Here is a 17,752-nt window from a genome sequence, read left to right on the forward strand (position 1 = left end):
TTTATTTATTTTTTTCAATTTGCTTTAATTGTGTTTTCTGCCAAGATTTTCATGCACAAGATTGAGGGTTTACTCAGCTGCCGTGTACAGACCTTGGGGATCCCTAGCAGGGTGTGAGTAACTGAGGATCTCCATATGCCACAGTTCCATGGCCACAAAAAGTTGACCTGGGGGAAAAAAAAAAATGCCTGAATCAAGATTTATCTCTTTTTGCCCAGTGGAAAATGAAAGGGTGCCAGATGTCACCTTGAGGGTTGTTAATCCAGCCCACAGTCCCACTGAAGGTTTGCTAAATGCCTGCTGCAAAGATTATTAGCATCTGCTATTAATAATAACAAGGAGAATTTCCTTCTTTTCGGGACCAGCAGTACAATTTGAGGTTTAATATGCTTTATCTTGGTTTGTAATTGTTTTGCTGCAGAAAAGCTAAACATTTCAAATTATTCATTGCTGTATTCTTTTCCAGACAGTTATTCCCTGGTGCATAGTCAAACATCTGATTTTTCTGATTTTTTTCTGTCTGAAGTACAATGTCTAGTCTTTTTCCTCATTGAAATTCACATTGATTACAAAACATGTGTCCAATTTAACACCATTTCCCCATCTTTTCTCTTAGGTTTTTTTCACTTGCCTTCTGACCTCTAAGTAGGATACACTTACTTATGTCCATCTGCTCCATATATTATATTGACAGTTTCTGCTCCCAGTCTTGCCCAGAGCAGAGAGAATATGGCTTTATTCCAGAGAAATTCAATTTTTGCAGTATTTTTGGGGTTGATTTCAACATCAAGATACTCTGTGTAAACATCATCTTGAGAGAGGTCTCCACTGCAAATAGAAGGAAAAATGGCATCACTAAGTTTAACAGTTCAAAGATCACTGAAATAAATCACATTCTCCGCATATTTTCAGGTTTTCTGTTTTGTTTTTTTTTTTTACAATAGAAATTTGTGTTTTTGCTGTTCTTTGTAAGAGCACAGGGCACTGGGCAGGGCTATGAACAAGGAGAGGATGAAAACCTCAGTATTGAGCACTTCAAATGTCCTGCCATGGGGAGATGACCAGAGTGGGACTGGGGCTGTCCCCAGAGCCTTTGAGTGCTGAATTTGCAGGATCACCCACCTGGAGCTCAGGAACACAGAACTCATGGAAATGCCTTCCATTTCCTTTTTCCAACCATCCATCTGCCCTCATGGTTCTTACTTAAGTAACAACTTCTTTCCTATCTGATGTTAAGCAGAATATTTGCAATGCAAGATAAGTGTTAACACTGCTTGAATATGTGGAAGGATTAATGTTAGCAACATTAAATACTGTAGAAAAATACTAATCTAACTTACCTAGCAACTTCATATTCTTTTGAGTTCCCATGTGTGTCAGAGTAAACCAGGTTTATGTCTCCCCTTGTTTTCTTTACACCAGACAATTTGATAAATACTTTTTGTCTCCAAGCTGCATATATAAAAACAAAAATAAATCCAGATTATCACTGGTGAGCTTACATAAGTAATGCAGCATTTTCTCTCAGAGCTATTAGCAGTTATTTATAGAAGCAGCACAGGTGCATGGCTGTAAATTGCATCAAGGCACTTTTCAAGCTTGTGAACCACTGTAACAAACCTTCTCCACTTACTAGCAAAAGGCTCATCTGCTGCTGTATTTAAAAAATACTTTTGGTCTACCCTCTTCAATTTTTCTGGGAATCTGTCAGCATAGTGCCCCATCATTGGACATCCCTCCTGTGGACAGGGGAAACATTTTCCCTAGGGAAAACAAGAGCATCAATTAATGAGGAATATTATTTTTCATGCTAGCCCTTATGAAATTAATGCTGCAGATGCAGTTCTGGTCTTGCAAAGCTGTGGCAGTACTGTGCATTTTCATAACACCAAAACCTGATAAACTTGTTTTAGATAATGGCTCCTGCACCCAAGAGGGTGCAGAATGAACAGGTTTGATGCCTGTGTATGGTAATAGCCTGAAATTTGTTAGTTCAAATATTTTTCAGTTAGATTCTAGTGCAAAATATGAGCCAGTTTTACCCTCCTAGTCAAGGGGAACTTGCCTGCATTCACAAATGGGGGGAAATGAAAGGAACATTGTTCATTAGTGCATGTATTTAGGTGCTCTAATAGGTGTCCAATGTAAATTAGAGAGCAGTCAAGGATTCTGGAAGCTCTAAATGTAGGAAATAGTAGGTTTCTTCTAACTTAGGTTCCCTTTGCATAAAGGTTTGGGGTGAGAATTCCATGAGCTTTTATTTTTGCTCCCAATACTTTGGTGACATAATTTTATGCTTCAGGATTCCTTTTCCAGAGTGGAACTGCTATGTGCTGTGCTTCCCCCAACCACCAGCACCCAAGTGGTGTCTGCTCCAGAGACCTGGGACATTTACTTTACTCCTCACCCCTTCCTGGGCTGGAATACTTACTTTCTTAAAGGATTCATATGAGTCACAGGGATATGCCAGGAATCCGGTGGGGTAGAGGATACTTGCAAAATAAAACTCGTGGCTGCGTGAGTGGTGGCACCCCCCAAAGAGTGTAGCATCTGTTGGAAGAAAGTTTATGAGCTTTGGTGAAATAACCTTCCTTTATCCTCTGCAAGAGTGGCACTTTTCTCACCATGGAAACAGCTCAGGCACAGAACAGAACAGCAGCATGGGCCTGTAATAATTTCCTTTTGGTCTGAATTTCTAGTTGCAGGAAAAATTGCTGGGTTTCAGTGTTTTATCTGGAGAATGGTGTACCATTGCCCTAAGATTTCAGCTGGCATGCACTGGTCTGCTATGATGTAATAGTCTTTTTAAAATACATATATTTACATATATATATAGCATAAGCAGTCATAGATGCATATATATATATATATATATTTATTTATATTTGAGATATCATAGCAAGATAACATTCTTTACAGTTTTAAGAGCTTAATAGAGCATGGAGAAGCTGTCCAAAATCTCTGAAAAAAGAGAAGTTTCAGATTCAGATGTGAGTCATGTACAGTCCCTGGAAACACTCAGTGCTTTTGCCTAATTCATGCCTTAGAAGTGTTGGATGCCCTTTACAGCATCTGCAAGAAACCAGAGGTGGTGTGGTCATGCTGCTGATTTGGCCTTTCTCAGCCTGGAAAGTCTCCTGCTGGGGTTGTTGGACCTGAAGACTCCCTGTTTCCTGCCTTTTGCATCCCAATTCAAATTACAGAAGCAAAGCTTAGGCAGATATGACACCTCCCTTCCCTGCAGAGTTCTCTGTTCTGTTCCAGCCTTTGTTGTTTCTTATTTCCTTTTTAACTTAGGAGTAAACAGGCAAAAAACTATTTTGTTTTCCTGTTTTCTTCCAAATAGTGGACAATTTTCACAGTTCATGTTTCAGAACTGACCAAAAATAAAATCCAAAGCATGTTGGAATTGTATGTTTACCTGCAATGATGGCTTCAAAATCACTTTGTTTCATCTCTGGAATTAAATCAGTGCATCCAGGCATCACAGTTCCTCCATTTGGATAAAAGTCCAGGTGCCCAGTGGTGTTATACATTCCAAAGCCTGAGACATGCATGGGAAGCTGTCAGAGTCCTGGTGCCACGTGCATCCCTGCAGGTACCCACTGGCACAGGAGCACTTACCTGCTGCAGGAAAGTGAGCAGCATTGCTGTGTATAACATCAACAAAGTTTGCATCTGTAGGATCCAGTCTCACCTCGGGAGGAGTACCTTCAAAATAGGGCCCAGCAGGGTCTAAACCTAAAAAAAACCCATCCCACATTTATTGGTTGAAGGAGAGAGAGAGAGGTGTTGCACCTTAATATATCATTTGCCAAGTCATGACATCAAATGTTTAGTTTTGCAAAAGGCAAGCACAATAATTATAATAATTATGTGAATTCCAAGCTAAATTATAAAAAATATGTGTATAGTATGGTTTTGTGAACCTTTCTGGAAACTTATTCCAAGAGAAGTAAAATATTTTTTCAATAGATTATATAATGGCATATTATATTACTAGGAAGGAAGCATTTATTACCCACAGATTTATTACTGGACTCCCTAAGCTGTAAATGGGGAAAACTAAGGGTTCTTGCTTTGTCTTTGTGTGGGGCTTGATGTAAGCCAGTGAATGATGGTAATGTTACAAACATGCTAGCTATGCTTGTCCTTCCACTAAAGAGTACTTCACCTAAACAGAGAAAGAAGATGCAATAATTACCCTGTTTCTGAGAACCATAAATTTTGTCTGCTCTCATGACAGGTATCTCCAGCACTGCCAGTAATTTAATTCCAGTCAGCAGACCAGCGTGTTGCAAGTTTTTTTCCTTTAAACACACGCTGTTAGCTCAGCATCTTGGTGAGCGGCCTACCTGTTATCCGTCTGATGCCTCGGATCCTTCTTCCCGCTTCTCCTGCAGTGTGTGCTCCCAGACTGTGGCCAATTAAATGGATTTCGTAAGGGGAGTACCCGAACATTTTCTGATCATTAAAGTGGTGGTGGTGGTGGTAGGAGATAAGAACACAGGCTTTGAATAACAAGCAAAGAGAAGGTCTGACATTATGGGCCTCTGGGAACATCTAGGCCGACTTTCTGCATAGCAAACAGAGGGGGTGTTCCTCGAGTTAATTGCTGTTTAAATTACACTAAGAATTGACAGAAAAATGATCCCATCTGGAATTTTACATGCATAGTGATGAAGGGTTCACTGTTGTAGTGTTGGCATATGCTTGCTGTATTCCATTATCCTGCGTGACAAAATACAGACCATCTTTCCCATTTGGATCAATGCCTAACGTCATCTCCCATAAAAATGATCTTACTTTTTTCTTTATTTATTCTTTGAAGCCCTTTTTTTTGGTCACATATCTATTCTCCATGCCTATTTAGAATATGTGGTCATATAATGAATAAGATTTTCACTGCCAAGCTCAAGTGGGGTGATGTCCATTCTCCTCTTTACCAGATCTCCCCTGTGCAAGGCTTGCACATATTATACTTGCATTGAGGGTAGAACGGGAGACACAAGGCATTCATCACATTTTGTAGCAACCAAAACCAGCAAGGTTGCTAATTGATTGAGTTTTTTGCATTAAGTTTTGTAATGTGTGTGCCAAAATTAAGGCAGATCTGGAGAAGTGGTGGCAGATGAGGTGGCAGATTTGTCTGAAAACGTTTTACTGCAGTGTTTCCATTTACAATGCAGCTGAACCTTTCTGACAATGAAACTTCAGAAATTTTTTAATTAGGGAAAAGAAAAGGAAGTCTAAGCGTCACTTATGCATTTTTGTAAGGGAAGGAAGGGTGCCCTAGGCTGCACATGATGCAGTAACAGGGACAGTAAATAAGAAACTGAACACATCCTTCAAATGACCTGATATTTATACATAGAGGAGAAAGATCCAGAAGCCAAATGTGTGAGGCTACACATGATTTCCCCAGGAAGGAACAGTAGATTGTAGCCTGGCAGAATTTGGTAAAGTGTTCTTTAGAACACTCTTTAAAATGAGCCTCAGGTTCTTGCAAGGTTGGCACTTTGTCTCGTAGGCTCTGAGGCAACCTTAAGATGAACAGCTCCTGGCCAGGGTCAAGTCCAGTGCTAGGCAAGATTCTGATTTTCAGCTGCTCCAAAAACTCGTGAGTCTTTCAGAAATCAGTGGCAAACACACAAACTGTGTGAATGTGAACACTCTCCTTTGGGAACACGAGGCTCTCAGCCAGGGGAAAACTGGACAGCTCATCCTGCCTTCAGACAGCAAACACGGAATCATCAAGTGAGGCAGCTGCTGCTCGTTTTGGTGCTGCTAAACTGAGGTATTAGTGCAATTCTGGCACGGGTGTATAATGCTGGGAAGCCCTTGTGAGCATGGGCTCGCCTGATTCCCGTGGCTCGGCTGTACCATGGTATGGAGACGTTGCCACCTGCTGGTCTCTAATTTACAGGCACAGTTGTGTCCTCTGGCTGGGAGCAGCCCTCCCAGGGCCGATCATTGCTGTCATCAGCTGGCTCTCAGCTGCACAGCCCTGCCTGACAGCACAGGACAAGGTGCCAGCCCCGAGCAGCAGGGTGGTAACCCCGCTGTGTGTGCTGAGGAGAGGCAGGGGCCAAGGCAGGCTCATTTACCTGCAGGGTTGATATGAAATACGCAACCTCAGCCCCCAGCACTCGGATGTTGTTCACTGCACTGACGTAGGTGCCTTTTGCTCCTTCTTTCCAATCCACAGCGATGCAGTTGATGTTTTCCACTTCCAGCAACAGCTGATGTGGGAACACACAAAGCAAAGGATTTAAAGAAACAAAATAACGAACAATCAGAGATTTAACTGAAACTGGAATAAGGATTAAAATGTAACATGAAGTTTTTCATTCTTTACTAAATGGGACTCTTCACTGTAGCCTGTACCACATTGAAACACATCTTACAAGACAGAATCATTCCTCAAAAAAAAAAAAAAAAAAAATCAATTATGAAAACTGTAATAAAATCGTTTTACTTTATACACCATTTCTATATTTGAAATACTTCTCCATTTCTGTATGAAATGCCATACGACTGCACAGTAGATTCTATGTACAGTGCTGTGACTTTCTCTGAGGGATGATGGTAGTTTAACTGAATTGTATAAAAAGCAGTCTTATTTACCAATTGGGCTTAAAACTGTGAAAATCATGTCAGACTTAAAAAAATTTGAAGGAGAGAGGAAAAGTTCTATTCCAGCAAAGAAAGCATTGGTCACTTTGGTGCAGAGCACAGTCCTGAAGAGATAGTGATTTTTCCAGTGGAGGAGTCATGTGTTAGTCTGCAGTTACAGCTTTCTGTGAATAAGGGTCACCTAAGGTTTGAGATAGAGCCAGGAGTGGTAACAAAAATTAATCCATGAAAAACAGCTAAAGGTGAATGATAAGGAAAACAGAAGTGAAACAATAATGCATCCTGGACTCACTCCTCTCCTGTGGGGACCACAAGTTTGTAGTGTAGCAAGCCAGAAAGAATTGCTGTTTCTTTCAAAAAAAAAAAAAAAATAGAGAAAGGAAATATAATATTTCAGATTAAATTTTTCATAGATTTGAGAACAGAAGTAGTGCTGCTGATTTGAGACTTAGTATCCAGTGGTGTCTTTTCCCATCTTGGCCATTTCCCTGCCAGCACAGAAGCAGCAGCAAGTAGAGCAGATCTTGCTTGTCTGCCAGAGCCAAGGTACACTCTGCTGGTTTTGTGGGAGCTTCCACATTTCATATTTGAAATGTTTTTTTCCACTGAACTCTGTAATCAAACAAAAAGCAGAAAGTTTGGTGGTGTTCTTACATTTGTTTGCTTGGGTTTTGTTGTTGCTTGGGTTATTGTTTTTTTTTTTTGTCTCTAAGAACTGGATAGTGGTGAACCAGGGTGGTATTTATAGACTGAAACTTGAGCTTTACTAGTCAGGAGGGCCCTTGGACTGAAAGTTCAGTTGCTGTTTTGGGGAGCAGCTGTGAATTGGAGTCTAATCCCATGTCTGGACATGGGCACAGCTCTGTTCAGTTACTGCTTTGATCTCATCTGCACAGCTTGCAAATGGAAACTCTAGAGAAAATCCATGTCAGAGAGGACTGAGGGGCTTTGACTACGCTGCATCTTCCCAAGTGGGAACACCTTGGTGTATGTGAAATTCAATTCTTGTTTTGCAATGAACTGTAAAATGCATTGTGGACATTAATGCCTAAAGGATACCAGCCCAGCTGGTGGGAACCAGAGGATAGTGTCTCATACCAAGCACATTTCTACCACCCAGCCTGTTTTTCCAGTGCTGCCAAATCCATGAATGATGAAGGAGGTTTTCCTGTGTGAGGAAAAATGTGACTTCTGGATGGTCGAGGAGTTTATTGCCGAGATCACCTATGGGATAAAACAAAATAAAAAGGTTTTATCTGTTCCTACTTTTGAACATTTCAAAAAAGTCAGCTAGGTCATACCCTCAGGACTAAAGGGACTCTGCTTTGACAAGACAAAGTCTGTGGTTTGTGGAACTCAGGGACCAAAAATCTCATCTCTCTCAGTTCCACTATGGTTTCCACAGAAATTAAGGCCTTGTGGTTTTTTCTGCCCTCAAGTATTCCTCATGAAGAACCCCCTTTTGCAGAATATCAAGCAACCTAAAAGTGCCACATTTTCACAGGGTGTCTCTTGGCTTGAGGTGATGAGTTTCTCCAGGGAGCAGCCCACCAACTCCACAATTCCTGCTCCAGCTTGTCCTTTTTCTGACCTGACCTTTGGCTTCAGTGTGCTGCTCTCTTCTAAGCTGCAGCCTGTTTTTCTCATTAGCCACTCCAGAAAGGCTGGAAGAACTTCATGCAAGGACTTCATGCAGTAAAGCTGATCTTCACACATTGCTGCAAGCTACTTAATTATCTGTTCTTGAGAATGTTATCTGTCTGTATTGTTTTCAGACAAATACAGGGGCTGTGATGTGAGCTCAGGGAGTTTGGGTGTGGAAGGGCTGTGTCCTAGATCATAGATATGCTGGAGTTTAATGGGAAGTAGTGGAAGCTGTTTTCTGATTTATTTTATCAACAACAGAAGTGCTGAGCAACCTGCTCCTGAGTGTATCTCAGGTGCTTCAACCTTCCTCAGACTTAAATACATGCAAAATGTAGTCTGCCACAACCTATATCATAAACCTTCTAAACTTATTGTGTCCTACAGTTCATTCATGCATTTTTTTTTTGTTTTGCCCCAAAGTATATTTGTTAGTGTACCTTCAAACTATCTTCTGTCTTGTTTGCCTATGGTGACTGACACAGACTTTGTAACAAGTTAACAAACAGTTTTAGGTTCAGTCAGCTTTTGATGTCAAAAATAAATGTCACCTGTGAGTTATTTCCTGTTTCTCTGGTGTAGAGAGAGAAGCTGATGTTCATCTCTTCTGGAGAATCAGGCAAACCTGTCAGAAGCCTCCCTGGTACCCCAGACCAGGGAGGGTCATCTGTGAAACAGCCAAGCCTGGGGTAGCAAACTTCTTTACCTAGAGCAGAAGAAACAACTTGTTTATATCTATGATTCTCTTGCTTGGTGATGTGTTTGAGACTAAAGCAGTTTGAAGAGCAAAAATCTAAGGATTTAATTTTATGATTGATTTTGAAGGTCATTTATGAGTCCTTTATGTGTATTGCCTGAAGTGGGAACAGAAGCAGAGCTAAATAAACCAAGTAAAGGAGGATAAACCAAGTAAAGACCCCCACAGTATTTTGACACCATTTTCTAGGCTTGTGAAGGATTCAGTTCCTTTTTACAAAACAGCCTAGTAAGAAATGCTTGTTAGAATTGCTCCTGCATACCTTCTACTCCAAAGCATTGTGTCTCTGTCATGGGAATGAAGGTAACTTTGTACAGAGTGATATGAATATTTCCTTCAATATAGTAGCTTTTCCTAGATCAAATGGCTCTTGTGCTCACTTACACTCAACTTTTATGTTTTAGAATTGCTATGCTGAGCACCCTGTTGCTGGTCAGTTCTTTGTAAAGAGCAGCAATGTAAAGACAGATTTTGCATGGCCTTGGTAGAAGTAGGACAAGTGACTCTGAATTTCTCTGTGGATTTTCAGCACAGTTTCGCCTCTTGAGCTCTTAAAAATGAATTTTAAACACAACAGAGCCTTTTAGCATTAGTTCCATGCACTGTAATAGACATTGCCCTACAAAGACCCACAAATCATGCTACAATTTCAATGTAAAGGAAAATAACAGTCATCATCTGCTATGTACCACTTCATCTGAATTCACTTTTTAGTGAGTGTTTAAAGATACAATTTCTCACCTGCTGCTCTGCCAAGGAGATAAAATGCAACAATCCACATTCCAGCCACCTAAAGCAAATTGAATACACAGGTTAGGCATTTTATTCCAAGGGTTTTGTCCTTTTTAAGAGTGTAATGCAAAGAGAAATGCAAAGACCTGTACCTGAAGAGGAATAACCTCACACATTGGTGTGGGCACAGGGGGGACCCATCAGCCAGAGGGAGGCCAGGGGGTCCTGGCAGGCACCAGCTGACCATAGAACAACGTGCCCCACAGCCAGCAGCATCCTGGGCTGCTTGAGGAGGAGTGTTCCCAGCAGGATGTGGGAAGGGATCCTTCCCCACCACTCAGTTTTGCTGTTCACTGCATTTCTTGCACAGACAATGCTGCCTGCAGATTGCTGCTGGACTCAATCAGATCACAGGATCCTGATTTTTTTCTGGCTGTGGTGGGTAGGTGAGAGGTGTGGTACAACAAGCACAGTGGTACATGTAACTTGTTGAAGTCTGCACACTTGGCAGTTTAGGTCCCACACTTGAAGAAAAGCTTTGATCAGATTCCTTTCCTCTACACTTTCCTTACTGGTCTTTTCCATGGCAGGACTTCCATTAATCTCATCCCTTCCCCTCATTCAAGTGTTCTCAGTTTCCTTTTCTTCTAGGTGTTTCCTATGGCACCCACCTCCCATTTCCAACATACTGCTTTTCTTTTAAACCAAAAATCTGAGTTTTCACCCCTGGCCACTGGGATAGCTCATTAGAAATATTAAGAAAAAATGGTAAATTTGTTAGTTATAATCTCACTATGTGCATAGCACTGTCCAAGGGATATTTTTACAGATGTGAGAAAGCCAGAAACAGAGGACTCCAAAGGTCTTTGGCACTACAAAATGCTTTCACAAACGAAGAAGAAAGAACTGGGAATTTTCAGAATTTGTCCTTGAAGCTCATGTGGCACGTGTCAGACAGGAGGGATGTGTGAGCCACCTGTGTGCTTGTTTTTGATGGAAGTGGGATTACTTGCCTGTAATGACATGGTTTCCTAACAAAGCCAAATGGGATAGGTCACAGCACTCTCTAATAAACTCTGAAGTCCCTGTTTGGTAATACTTTGTTTTGTTTGTGTGTTTGGGCAGAGGAGTGAGGATGAATATCCCAGCAGTGAGCAGGAGCTGCAAAGTGCAGAGCTGAGAGGAATCATGAAATTTCCTTAGAAATACAGTTCTGATCCTAAGCCTAATAACAATCTGCTCTAGGAGAGTAGAAAGCAGAGAGGAAGTGTGGCAGTAAAAGAGGAGAGAAAGGGACCTGGAGTTACTCTAAGCAGGTGGAGAAGGGCAGGAACAGAGAGGTCCCCACTGGTAGCCAAAAGGAGCAGCTCCATTCAGCTGGAATGCCTGTCAAGGTGCCCATCTTCGTGGTGAGAACCTGGTGATAGTGCAGGAAAATCACAGCTGCTGTGGCTCATCAAATGAATTGGAGAGCTCCACAGGGTTTCTTAATATTAATGGACAGCCCTCACACCCAGGGAATTTACAGTCCATGTCAGGAACACTACAGCAGGACAGAGTAGAATTTCTTCTCAGACCCAAAACCTGAAAGGCGAGTAATGATTTAAGGAAATGTGGGAGATTGTTGCCAAATAAAAGTGATAAGTAATTTCCTTCAAAGGATCTTCCTTAGAAGGCAGAAAATAGAAATGATCATGTAGCCAGGGAAACCAAAGGAGTAGCAGATTTTTTATCATTTTTGGGATGTTGATACATTCTGTAATTAAGAGAGTTGTAGTTTGGGTAGAAAATAATTTTTTAGTGGGAAGCCTTTCTGTATCAGTCTATATTAATGATAAAAAGATGGCAATGAGGTTAAAAAACTATGTAAAGAAGAGTTCAGGCAACATGCAACTTGAAAATTCTTCCACTGGGCATTTAGGAGGCGTAGTTCTGAACAAGAGGAACTGGAACTTCTTGTTTGTGGATGTGATCTCAGCCTCCCCAGTGCTGCTGACAAGAAGCTGCTCAATGCTGAGCTCAGGCAACATCTCAATGAACAGAAGACATGCAAACCTGCACTTAATATTCTTAAATTGATGTTCAACTCAAAAAAAAAGAAATATAAATTGTAAATACTCCCAGGCTGCCATTCTAATGTATAAAAGCTGCACTGGAGCAGTGGTTATTCCTCCCAACAGGACATCAAGTCACCTTCAGGACACTGTTGCTCAATCAGTGACTCATGGGCCACAGTGGAGGGTTGGGGAGATATGAGAAAGTCTGCATAATGACTGTCTGCAGTGTATTTTTAAGTCCCACACATGTACCCACACACCTTCCTTAGGAAAGGCACACAGAGCCTTAATGAGGAGCAAGGCCAAATCTCAGGACTTCTCATTTATCAGTATTTTAAACCAATAATGTCACTGCCATAAGCAGATTTTTTTTACATTTTAAACAACATTTTTAATGTATTGAATTGATAAGATTTTTACTCACCATTCTCTTATAAACCTTGTTATCTATTTTTTCTGGTGAGCTGTACCAGGATACAAAAATGGCTGCTGTTTTCTTTAATGAAAATTGGAGAGCTTTATGCTGAAAAAAAAGTAATAGAAAATAAATTTAAAACCTATGGGTAACTTGGTAAAGTGGAAGAAATTAGAAGAAAACAGGGGAGGCAAAAAAGGGCAATATTGGTAACTGGGAATTAATGGCTAAAAGTTACACAGATTTCGTAGGAAAAATAACAATGCCAACATGTATCATTTATGGGTGTTACAATTAAGGAGAAATACTTGATGCATGAAAGAATTAGGAAGACAAAATATTTTTTGTCTGTCTTTACCAAAACCAGGTGAAATTCACAGCAAAGAATTCACAGTGATTCTCTGTTCAAAGGATAATTTTATGTCTGATGTAGAATAGCTGTTGGAGCTGGAAATTCAAAAATCACTGGATTTCAGTAACTCATAGCTGATAGTCTTTAAAAAAAAAAATCAAAAAAGATACTAACTTTTTTTTTAGTTATTGATTTGTAAGAAAAGTCCAGATACATAATTTGCATAAAATTAATATGATACTAGGTAAAAAAACAGGATGAATGACCTGAGGAATTTCAGACCTGTAGAATTTCAGTCCAATATCAGCCTGAAGCATAATAATGAAACTCTCCACAGGAGAGCTTCTCCACTCACTCATGAAAGAAAAACTGTGAAAAGCTGTTAAAATGTTGTGTAATTGAATTCAATTGCATAACATGACAAAGTAACTGACAGTCCTATAAGATCAACATTTTAAATCACATGATACTTGGATTTTAGGAAGATTTCTGCCACTTGATATTTTGATTAAGGAAGTAAAATTATATCCATACAAGTACTACAACAGTTAAGTAGATTAAAATTAAACGCATGGATTAAGTAGATTTAAAATTGAGTAATTATTGCAGTTCAGCCTTTAGTTGGAAGAGCTAGAAGGCAGCTCCTGGATTTTCAAACACAGTTTTTGCTACTGTGAACCATCATGTAACTACATGTACCACCTTATCATATATCATATATATCATATATCATATATCATATCATTATTCCATCATGTATCTTATCTTACCATGATCAATGTCTGATTCTGTTTTTTAGCTTTTTAGCTTCAGGGGTTTTTCTGCTCACTGCTCATGCTGGATCATCACTGATGAAGGCTTTAGAGGAATCAGTTACTGGCATTAAACTGAATTCCAGCTTTCAACACTGATATTGCTGGACATGAGCTCAGAATGAAAAGTACTGACATCTAGGCTAAAGTATAGTAAAAAAAGTACAGTTTTTGGATGTAGGATTATTTTTTGGTGTTTGGGGAATTAAACATCGTCACACTGTCTGCAGATCTGAGGTGAACATTTGAGGAAGCTGTAACTGAAAAGACCTTTGAAGTCTTGCTAATGTATTTGTAGTGACTTTTGAAGTGCCAAGGAACTTGTTATTCTTTGTTTCCACACATACAGTTGGGAGAATACTCCTTTCTAATTTTCAGGTCTGCTTTATCCCCTTTAGTACTGAAGTTTAAGTTCTCTACCTTCTTTCAGGTCTTTCTGATATGTGATTTTTTTTTTTCCCCCCAATTTTTTTCTTGCCTTGCCACTCCAACCATACTTCCTATATTCCCTCAATGGCACTGTCCTTAAACAGAGAATATTTTTGCAGTTCTGTCTTTCCACTGTTTTATTTCTTTCTTATTTTTCAGCAGTTTGCCTCAGCTCTCAGTTAAAGTTTTAAATCAATACAAAGGAGGAGAATCCATCCTGAGTTTTACAATTAACTTTGGATATAGGAGTTGTGGGTTAAACTTCTTGCTCTCCCAGTAAATTCTTGTATAGCTTTGAGTGTGAGGCATTTAAAGAACTAATTGCACACCCCAGTATTGAACACTAATTTAAATGGTAAAAGAGAGAAAATAAAAAAATAATTAAAACAGTATCTTTAGGCCTCATAATGGGCATCATGTACATATTTGTCCTTTATTATATATGCAAATACCTGAAAGTACAACGTGATTTTTAGTTGTTTATTTGAACGTAGTTTTGTTTTTCAGCCCACTCTGCACACAAATAGTTCCATTTTTCCTGGGCACAGCCCACAATCAGTGGCTCAGGCACACTGCTTGAGCAGACTATCAAATAACTATCAAATACTCAAAACCAGTGTGCAGAGTACTGAGGAAAATGCTGGTGATACGGTGTGATAACTCAGGTAGCAGAGTAATTAGCATAATTGTTAAAGACTTAATTTCATCTCCAGCTGCCCCCCATGAACAGCCCAGTGCAGGGTTCTGATTCTGGATGAAGGTTTTTTGACACTGCTTCAATACAAATGAGCAATAACAAGTAAAAATCATCTTGACTTTGGCCAGTCTCCTTTCCTGCTTGCTCACCAGCTTTTAAATACAGTGAAGTTCTGCAGGAGGAAACTGGCCTTAACTGAATAGCTCTGGAACCCACAGATTGAATATTAAAGAAAACAATTTTTGTAGCACAGCAAAAATGTGCAGAACCTTTTGCAAATTTTCTTCCTCCAAAGCACCCAATAGAAAGTGGCAACCTTGGCAAGGCAGGGCTCACACACATTGTCTGGTCTGGGCAGTAGATTTTGTCAATGCCAATTGACCTCTTAAACTGAATCTGAAACAGTGGACCAGGACATTGACCTGAATGACTCAGAATAGTGATGCAAATTATTTTCTTGAGGTATTTAATGTGGGAAGAGCTCCAATAAAAGGTTAGCAGGTATGTTGGAGGGTGCAGTAAGATTTAGGCTTTTAAGGGGTTTAGGTCAGTGTCTTAGAACTGGTGAACAACCTAAAGTAATTGTAGGATAACAGTGAAGAAAACATATTTAATAACAAGTCTTTGGCTTCCTACTGTGCAGTATTTGCTCAGATTTCCTAAATAATAGGGTTCTCACCTTGACCTTACATGTTATTCATACATTCAAGTTTACAGAGACAATTATGATAATTTAATCTGACTACAAACATCATAAAAAGAAACCAAAACAAACCAACAACAAAAGTGATTCAGTTTTGGGAAGTGTCTGCCAATTCTGAGTAACCAGGGAGCCTTCAGCTGACTTGCAGCCACCACCTGGCCACTTGTCTGTCCTCCCCAGGTGATCTCCACTTTTCATCTCCATGATTAGGCTGTTTTTAAACTTAGTCAACTCCAAGGCCAGCACTGTTGGCCTTTTGCCACTTCTGAAGTGCAGAATAGCCCTTGTCAATGACAAGTTCAAGTTCCTCTGTGCACAGTAGTCTACCAAAAAGAGTCTTATTTTTCACATTCTTCCACAAAACAACTCTATAATTCTTCCCCATTCCCATTCTCCCTTTACATTTTCAGTGCTCCTAATAATGCTTAAATATGTAGCCTGTTTTACCCTCCTTTTTAATTTCTGCTGTTATTTGTGCTTTAATGCCTTTTCCCTTAAAAACGAAAGAAGTCCAGATCCCATCTGCAAACACTGTCATTTTGTTCTTCCTTTAAAAACAGTGATATATTTGGTCTCAAATTACCTTAGCCCCACTGAACCCACCCTGTTTTCCTAGCTGCATTGCATTGTCACAGCCCAGAAATTCTCATCCCCTACTGGGATTTCCGGCAATTGAAAAGTTTGAAGCCTCGTGGCTGCTGCCCAGAGTCCCTCTCTGAGTGCTGCTGGTTATTTTTTGCATGCTCACTCAGACCATTCCATCCAGCCTGGCTGTTTTTAAGCTAAGGAATCCTCAGAGCCCCCACCTGCAGGTTGTACAGAGGCTTGCCCCCAAACCCCAGCAGTTTTTCAGCACTTACCACTCTGAATGCAGAAGGGGTTGGTGCTTTTCAGGCTCTGTTCAGCCAGCTCCCTGTCAAATCCTGGTCGCTGCTGGCCTTTTTCACTTGGAATCAGTCCCACGACAGTAGGTGCAGACCTGCCCACACGGCGTCTAATTATAGGCTTGGTGTGGGTGAGTGAGAACCTTTGTAAAAATGATCCCCTCGATGCTGGATAGAACAGATGTTGCTTTTCCTTTTCTTTTATTATATGTAATTCATCAATATTTTCCCCTCCTGAAGTTTTGCTAGTTTGAAGAAAGCAGGATGAGGCTGTTTGAGCCCCCTCAGAGGGGTTGCTGCGTGGAACATCCATCCCAGCCAACATGGAATGCTCTCCTGAGTTAGCTGGTTACTGTGAGCTCGTGTTACAGGTACTGACTGACCCTCCACTGCGGGGGAGCTCAGAGCAGGAGCTTTATTTCCTTGTTCTGTGTCCCCCACGAGCAGTCAGCAGCTGTCTTTCTGTCTGTTAGCTGTCCAGTGAACGTGCCTTGTCAAAGCAAACCCTTGTACATTTTCATACAATCAAACCTCTTTATATATATATATATATATATATATATATATATATATATATTTTTTTTTTTTAAATCAAGGGAAGACTAGCTTCTTTTAAAAGAAAGGAATAGGAAGAATAGTCTTACAACTTAGGGGCAATGTAAGTATCTGAGTTTTTACAAGTGGAGTTGCTCAAGCTCTGTCTACCTACCACCATTTTGTCTAACCTATGTCCTCTTAGGCCATGTGGGATCTGTACATTACTTATCTGGTACCAAGCTCTCTTATCAGCTGGCATGCTCTGAATATAACTGGTGTAAACTGACATTATTGTAATCCATCTAGATCAGAGAAACCACGGGCACTTTCATTCAAAATTGTTTCAGGAGAAGGATAGGATGATGATAATCGTGTTATTCATCTTTTCATGGCTTGTCCATCATGTAAATCCCAGATTCTCTTCCATGCTCTGGAGATTGTGAGTCACAGCCATGCCAGAACCCAGTTCTTTCAGGTCCTGAGCAAGGCCTCAAGTGCCTACAGTGCTATCTGCAGGATGGGTGCTGCCATAATCACCTGCTCTGGCAACTCCTAGGAGCGACTGTCACCCTTAATCAAGGAGTGGTGCGAGTGCCCCAGGGCAGGAAGTAACTTGGGCTGGATCTGTGGTTCACATAAGGAGCTAATTTGTGGTCCTGAGATATGTGCATTGCCTGAAAGAAGGTATCTCAGAAATGACACCAAAAAATGTTTCTCCACATACTGAGTGGTGTGTAAGGCAATCAGCCTGCAAGGCATTGTGAAAACCGAGTCAGGGGTGTCTGTCACTCCTTGTGGCACATGGCACCTGCAGGAATGTTTGAGTCTAGGTCTGGTTCTTGGTAGAGTGCAAGGCAGTGCCATTACAAAAACAATCATTAGAAAGAAGTCTGAGAGGAATGTGCAGGAAGCAGTGGCCAGCAAGAGACTGCATCTCATATTTAATTTCTGCTTACACTGACAATGTGTGCGTCATTTCAGATAAGACAGAAGAGATCCAGCTAATAAGAAATTATTGACTCTCGAGTCTACCTTCATGGAGAGGAAGATGGAGATTTGGCAGCAGTTGTGGCACACAGCCCCTCAGAACAATGCAG

General features: G+C 40.5%; 1 protein-coding gene and 1 long non-coding RNA gene across 2 annotated transcripts in view; one reads left to right on the forward strand and one right to left on the reverse strand.

Moving 5' to 3' along the window:
• On the reverse strand, positions 1 to 16,226 carry LOC111931343 (pancreatic lipase-related protein 2-like). Its single transcript, XM_023929931.2, has 14 exons — positions 16,095 to 16,226; positions 12,251 to 12,349; positions 9,779 to 9,827; positions 8,832 to 8,986; positions 7,735 to 7,860; positions 6,108 to 6,242; positions 4,356 to 4,464; positions 3,625 to 3,741; positions 3,422 to 3,544; positions 2,432 to 2,550; positions 1,634 to 1,763; positions 1,341 to 1,452; positions 661 to 828; positions 1 to 167 (listed from the first exon to the last, which is right to left on the reverse strand). Exons 2-14 carry the CDS (start codon positions 12,251 to 12,253, stop codon positions 104 to 106), a joined length of 1,410 nt encoding a protein of 469 aa, XP_023785699.1. The 5' UTR covers positions 12,254 to 12,349; positions 16,095 to 16,226; the 3' UTR covers positions 1 to 103.
• The window catches only part of LOC147651853 (uncharacterized), a 26,587-nt gene continuing 13,183 nt past the window's right edge, over positions 4,349 to 17,752 (forward strand). The window contains exon 1 of the long non-coding RNA XR_015290117.1: positions 4,349 to 5,620. This is a non-coding gene — a long non-coding RNA (uncharacterized LOC147651853). The remainder of the gene's footprint in view (positions 5,621 to 17,752) is intronic.

The sequence above is a fragment of the Cyanistes caeruleus genome, chromosome 8 (genome assembly GCF_971803275.1).
Source record: "Cyanistes caeruleus chromosome 8, bCyaCae1.hap1.1, whole genome shotgun sequence".
NCBI lineage: Eukaryota > Metazoa > Chordata > Aves > Passeriformes > Paridae > Cyanistes > Cyanistes caeruleus.

Excerpts from the sequence above, each read along its gene's own strand:
- LOC111931343 (XM_023929931.2), bottom strand. Across the intron at positions 7,861-8,831 it reads AAACAGGAAATAACTCACAG|GTGATCTCGGCAATAAACTC; the intron begins GTGACATTTATT and ends TTTATCCCATAG. Across the intron at positions 168-660 it reads TATGGAGCAGATGGACATAA|GTCAACTTTTTGTGGCCATG; the intron begins GTAAGTGTATCC and ends TTTTTCCCCCAG.